Genomic DNA, 7036 nt, shown 5'->3' with positions numbered 1-7036 from the left:
AAACCGAATGACTGCAATTGTTGTTGTTGTTGGAAATAACTTATAATTTATTTTTATTTTTTTAAATTTAACTGACTGTTTTTTATTCTATTTCGGAATCATCATCATCGTTATCGCATGGTCATTTCCCCTCGTGTTGCAGAGTAGCTTGGTGTAGCTAGTATCTCCGAGACTTAACCCCCAGAAATGATGATATGCTATGGAGGACAGAGCACAATGCCTGTCTACGGTTAGTGTGTGGGTTTGTGTATGGTGGTTTCCTGTTGTCAAGCAGAAACCACCTTAAACAAGATGGAGGCGATAGGCTGGCGATGTACGAAGCACGTTGGATTTTCATTCGAGACGCGTGAAGGCGAGTTTGAACGTGGGACATCTCCATGCGAATCACTGAGCCAGGTCGCTATTTTTCATCGCTGCGATTTTTAAGGTGAAGAAACTTTGGGGTTTGCTGTGTTAGATGCAATCAAGAAAGGATGAGGAGAGAACACTTCCTCGTAGCCCATGATTTCTCAATCTATTTTAAGCTGCCATGCTATGAAATTAATTTTGGTCTGGTGCCCATGGTAGCTCAGCCAATGATCAATAGGCCACATTCGATATATTAAAATTTAGCTTGAATGATATGCTGATATCTTTTACATTCATTGAACCTTGTTTCTACTGTTTTTGTCCTCTCTGCCTCACTATCATGCTGAATATTGATATTTCGAAAATGGCTGTTTACAACTAGCCAATCAGGTGTCTTCCTTAAAATAGCCGCGCATCAACCGCGCATCATGATTACGGGCTAAATTTAGATTGAAAAAAATCATCATTGCAAGAGGCCCATGTATTGGCATTCTCTCTTGATGCAATGCACCACTGATGAAAAGGTAGTTTTTATGTTGTTGCAGTGTAATTCGTGTAGGTGCTTTTGTGCTTGGTATATTGCATACGTATTTGCATCGGCATCATGCTAGTGCAGATTAGTGTGTGTAATCAAAATTAGGAAATAATTTCACGCGCGTTTTGTCAAAATTCTGATAATTTCCCTCGCCTAAAGGCTCGGGAAATTATCAGAATTTTGACAAAACGCGCGTGAAATTATTTCCTAATTTCACGAGAAAACCATTTGATTACCTTTTAATGTCGTGGGTGACAAATTACGCTCACAACCGTAATTGTAAAATCGCTCGAGTACTTTATCCAACTGCTCCGGAAGAATCATCTCCAGGTTTTTCTCAAGGCTATTTTCGTCACACCACTTCTCAAAAACTCTCACCCAGTTAATTGTGCTCTTTCACGTATTTAAATTTTCTGCCGCTTCTTTTTAACCCTTAACTTAAGGGTTAATTTCGTAACTTCTTCAATGGTCACTGTCTTAAATCTAGACGCCATCTTGGCTCTGATCGAGATACAAGAGATGTTACCACGGCAATTTTGTAATTTCACATGTGAAATTATAAATTAACGCTGAAATTTCGCGCCTAAATTAAGGAGTAATTTGTCACCCATGATATTACGTATTTAATAATATACAAGAAAAAAAATACTTGATTCTGATTGGCTGAGAACAGTGCAGTTCAAGTGTAACACAGTGCAAAAAGTGTAATACCAGTGCAAATTACAGATCGAAATTCTGGATTGTGATTGGCTAATAAAAAATAGGGTTTGGTCAGAACCAATCAATTCTTTTGTTTTCAAATCAAGCGCGCGCCCTGGATGGCGCAATTTATGGCGCAGTTTTTCCCCGATTATATTACGTGATACGCGTGCGTTTCTTCTGCTTAAACATCTCGGTTTTGTTCATTTATATTATTAATAAGTAATCACATGATTTTTCTCGTGAAATTTGGAATAAAAAGTCACTTGTTAATTTTTTTCAAAGACTATAAATTGCACTTGCCCTACGGGCTCGTGCAATTTTGGGCGTCTTTGAAAACATTTTCCCGTGCTTATTTATTCCAAATTGCACTATAAATCATGCTTTTGATGCCAGGAGTCGTCATTTGACGGGTATTCCTCGACGTAATTTTCTGATGAATAAATGAGATGCTCTCCTGTGTCCCCTGTATCTTTGCATTGCTTTAAAAATTATTTTGTCTCGGTTCACTGCAGAGTAATTAGACAAAAATAATATTAAAATGTCATACTTACCCCATCTTGGCCTACTGGCAATTATTCACATCCCTAGGAAAAAGCTAAGTAAAGAATCATGGTGTCTCCGACGTCAGCCATTTATTTTATTCGATTCTGAGCACCAAACTGTCAACTGAATTACAATTTACAAGTCTGCATTTCTTTATTTCGATAAACAGTGACCTCGATTTCTTTATTTCCCAGTTTTCATTTATCAAGATACTCAAATTAAAATGCAGATAAATTGAAAGAAAACAACTAGAGAATCGTCTTTCCCAGCTTTCAAATCCGATATGTCAGCAATTTTGGAAAAGTATTTGAAGGGGCGATGCGACACCCAAGGGGAGGGGGAATGTATCTTTTTTAGTAAATTTTCAATACTGCATAATGCATTTCCAACGTTCTGATTGGCCCAATCAGTCTCGTACCGCATGACCTTATATGGAAACTGAATACGCCAACGTCGTTCCCAGGACCTCTCCAAAGCTTAGAAGCTAAGTGAGAGGTCCTGGGAACGAGGTTGTGATTGTGCCTGACGTTTGTAAAATTTAGCTTCCGGTCGTTTCGGAAAAAGTTTACGACCGTCACATGACCACTGTAGCTATTTTCATGTGTTAATTTTCAGTCGTGACAAAATAATCTACCTCTTAACAAATTCTCGTATTACGGTACACACGGGCAGCTCCAGTTCTCTGTATTTTCGAATTCTTCACTCGGAACTCCGAACATGAAAAATTACAACGCTAATAAGAAATGTTCCTCTCTTCACATGACCTCTCCCCACAAGTTATAAATTATGTTAATCTATGCTTATAATATAATTTTTAACATGCACGCTTTGCTCCCTTTGAGCTCAGTGGGTAGCACAGCAGTGAGCTTAGCCGGAGGAGTTTTTCTCTGTCCTTAGTGTGAACCCGTTTCCTTTACCAGGGCTGCAGCTCAACCTGATTACGTGAAAAAGATGGCGCCTTAGTTACACCCTGAAAGATTTCTGCTGTCATTATCGAGTACGTTCTAGACAATCGAGTTACACGCGACGACAGATTAAAAGAGTGTTTTATAGAAGAGCATTTTTTCTAAGAAGGCACGAACATCAACCTAAAAGGTTATTTATCGCAAAAACGAGACTGGGTAGAATGTTTTGCCAGAGTATTTTTCTCACATACACCCAAAGTTTAAAAAGCTGATGGAAAATTACAGGTGCTGCATAATTTATACGCTGCTGCATGAGGGATGTCTGAGACAAGGATCTTTTTTAGCCGCTCTCTCTTTAGTCGCATTCTTATGCCCTCAAGACTCGATTTTTTATATGAACTACTCTTCTCAAACTGGCGCGATGAGAAAGGATGACTCTTCTCACAACTTTTAATGCAAAACGTAATATATGTAACAAATATGGGGTGTAGGGATGGCGCAGTGGTGAGAGCACTCGCCTCCCACCAATGTGGCCCGGGTTCGATTCCCAGACTCGGCGTCATATGTGGGTTGAGTTTGTTGGTTCTCTACTCTGCACCCAGAGGGTTTCTCCGGGTACTCCGGTTTCCCCTCTCCTCAAAAACCAACATTTGATTTGATTTGCGTTAACTCGTTAATTTCAATTTACAGTGTCCCCGATTAGTGCTCTACGGCGCTAGAAGATTAGACACTTAAAGATTAGACACTTGTGAACAAAAGTAGTAGGGCATGGAGCTCCCAGTGTTGTGGTCAGGCCTCATTTCTAAGTGGATGTCCGATCTCACCCATAGATCCCTTGCTTGTAAAGCGCACTTGAATATGTTGATAGAAAATGCGCTATATAAATTCATTACCATTCTTTCCTTTCCTTTCCTTTCCTTACACATGCGCATATCATATCCATGCATCACTTCCACCTTAAAAAATCCTGAACGTATTGGCTGATTTCTACTTTATTTTCACCGAAGACAACTTAGACGTGAACAAAAGAGCTTAAATTCTTTTGAAGAACCGTAAATAACCTTCCAGGGCGTGGTGGCAACCATATCGCCTTGAGTGGGTCAAGGCCATCCCGGCCCGGACAATGAAAAGACCTTGCTTAAAAGTATTCCCAGCCCTATCTGAAGGAAAAAATTGAAACGCTTCACTTATCAACTGAAAAATGCTTTTCGAACCGGTCAATTTGCCGATACGGGTATTTCAGGGTGGTTGTCACAAAAGATAACAATAACATTTAGTGGCAATGCAACAAATATAACCGGTGTTACAGGTCAAGGAACACTTCATCTTTGACATATTTCTGCTTTTCAACCTGCCTTCAAAGAGCGTCGTCTTATCGTTCCGTACTGTCGAGGTCCACGGAAAGGGCACAAAAATGAAAGTTTTCATTGCTTTGATCGCTGTTTTATCAGCAACTGCGGTTGGCGCTTTGCAAAATGACTCACAGGTGGTTCGAGAACTTACTGATGGAACATTTGAAAGTTATCTAACAGTATCCAACCTCGCCATTGTGGATTTCTTCGCTCCTTGGTGGGTCATCCTTTATATATTTTCGAAAAATTTCAAACTGCTCTTGCCATTTTTAAAAAAATAGTGAATCTTTAACAATCAAGTCATGGCCACTTGCACAAAGTTAATTTTATTAATTAACTTTGAGACAAAGGTGTCAAAATGTGTTGCTTTTTATAATGGAGACTCGGAAAGGAAAGCTTGGTATAACGAAAGACGCTTTTGAAACTCAGTTACAATGAAAGGTATAGAAAATGAACTTCGAGAAAAAAAGAGATAAAAATACTTTTGTTTAATTAAAGTGAACCCCTAAATCTTTGTTGTTCTTTTATCCTGGTAACAATCTGCGATATCATTACAGGTGCCCTCACTGTCAAAGCTTCGCTCCAACCTTCGAAAAAATTGCCGCACAAGCACAGGGCAAAAAGTTGAACGTGTTCTTTGCCAAGGTAATGTGTATGCAGAGAAGACACCGCTCGCTTATAAAACTATGCTCTTTAAAAGGATCTTTTCCATCACGTTTCTACAAACGCGTCCTTTTTTCCATTAGCCAATCTGCCATAACTTTGGTGATAGTTTGTCAAGCTTGGGTTTGCAGGAATGGCGTAGTGGTGTCAGCCTGACGTAAGATCTGTTTGGGAGAGCAAATATATGTGAAAATACCAAGACGTACAGTAACTGAACTTTCATCATAAGGCACCTATTTCTTAAAATTACAGAGAACAAGGCTAAATTAACGATATATTACAATGCCTCTATTGTATTTTCTCCTTTTGTCTCGGAAACCTTATTTTTGGACTCCACTACAAATCAAGCGCTACAATCAATGGCTCAGTAACTTAATACCATGAGTTAGTCGTCTTAGAGTCAGTCAGTCCTCTGATGCAAAGCACGTTCTTAAAAGGAATTTTAAAATTATTGCTTTTGTAATAATTTTTGTTAAAATGTGTAAGAAACCAGTAGTATATGGTCGTATATCAGTAAGGGACTAATTTGTGGAGGTTTTTTTTTCTGGTACCGCTACGCCGCAAAGCGGAGCGGGACAGAAAAAAGACTTCCTCAAATCAGTCCCGCATATACTACTAGACTAGTAAGTCTTGCAAAATGAGAAGGAGAAGGAGCCAAAGAAGAAAAAATTCTGCTCTACGTCCACCATGTTTTCATTTCTTCTTTTTTTGGCGCCAAAAAAGAAGACCATGGCCGGGCGGGCCCACTCCTCTGCATTGTGATTGGCTTGTTCTTCCGCTTCTGCTTTCGACTTTCACTGGATCGTGAGCGATGGAATTGTAAGCAGAGTCGGAAGGCAGTTTTCACTAGGTCATAAGTGCATACAAGAGAAAATGAGGGGACAGAGAGGGAGGCTCCCGGTCCAGCCCTTAAGATATGTCATGTCCACGAAAGTTATTTTTAGACGAGCGGAAGTCTTTGTTCTAGCGGAAGTCTGTCTTCCGAGACGTCCGCATACAGGTCAACCTCGGTCTGCTGTTTGAAAGAAAAGCAAAGATTTCATGTAATGGCGGGCGAAGTGGACTTAACGTCTGCATGCGGACGTCTCAGAAGGCAGACTTCCGCTCGTCTAAAAATAACTTTCGTGGACATGACACATCCCGGCCAACGCCCTGAGCCTCCCTCTCTGTCCCCTCATTTTCTCTTGGTGCATACGACTTCAACTCCGATTCCGTCGCTCGTGAAACTAGCCTTTAGAGTTGACAAAATTCATATTCTCTAAAACTGTATCCTTTGGTATTCGTTTTCATATTGTAACAGGTTGATTGCGCTGGAAAGGGAAAGAAAGTCTGCAGCAAATTGAACATCAAATTTCTTCCGACGATAAAGATGTTCAGCGATGGGAACTCACTCGGAGATTACAATGGCAGCCGAAAACCAGGTAATGTGCTTTATCAGGGGCTGCTTTGCATATTTTCGATTCAATATTAAAAGTGCTCGTAACTGCTTGGTTTACGGTGGATGAGCACTAAGCTGTCAGCTACCGTGGGGGACAAAATTCCTTTGGAAGATCTAGGAAATACCACAAAAAAGAAAAACAGCAACAGTTATACCGGAAGTTTGGGACGAACGGCGCAGAAAATTCAACATTGTTTGGGAGGGGAGAGGGGTGTGGCGTATTTTTATCTTCTTGGCGCAAATATATGAATTTTATCGAAACCAAGCGTCCATCACGGGTGATGGACTCTAATGATGGACTCTTGTCGAAACGTGACTTGGGGTAAATCGAGCAGTTTATGTTTACTTATTAGGGGCAGAGTTGAGGGGGTGATGTTGAAGTTGGGAAGAAGAGCCAGGGCACACTTCGTGACACTTCACATTTCTGGACATCTCTGGAAATGTTGAGTGATTATAATAGGAAGCTTAAAGTCTCACTTACATTAGCAAGTTTTCCTTGACAAGCCCACTTGTCAAGGAAAACTTGCCGACTGTACACACTTGCAAGTTT

At 40.3% G+C, this 7036-nt stretch overlaps 1 protein-coding gene across 1 annotated transcript in view; it reads left to right on the top strand.

Moving 5' to 3' along the window:
- Nucleotides 1-4348: 4348 nt before the first annotated feature.
- The window catches only part of LOC138038465 (probable protein disulfide-isomerase ER-60), a 4692-nt gene continuing 2004 nt past the window's right edge, over nt 4349-7036 (top strand). Inside the window, exons 1-3 of the mRNA XM_068884334.1 lie at nt 4349-4602; nt 4943-5030; nt 6349-6469. Of these exons, the coding sequence (XP_068740435.1) occupies nt 4448-4602; nt 4943-5030; nt 6349-6469 (364 nt within the window). The 5' untranslated portion in view covers nt 4349-4447. The remainder of the gene's footprint in view (nt 4603-4942; nt 5031-6348; nt 6470-7036) is intronic.

Source organism: Montipora capricornis, chromosome 2 (genome assembly GCF_036669925.1).
Source record: "Montipora capricornis isolate CH-2021 chromosome 2, ASM3666992v2, whole genome shotgun sequence".
Lineage (NCBI taxonomy): Eukaryota > Metazoa > Cnidaria > Anthozoa > Scleractinia > Acroporidae > Montipora > Montipora capricornis.
This window is presented reverse-complemented; position numbering and strand designations above follow the sequence as displayed.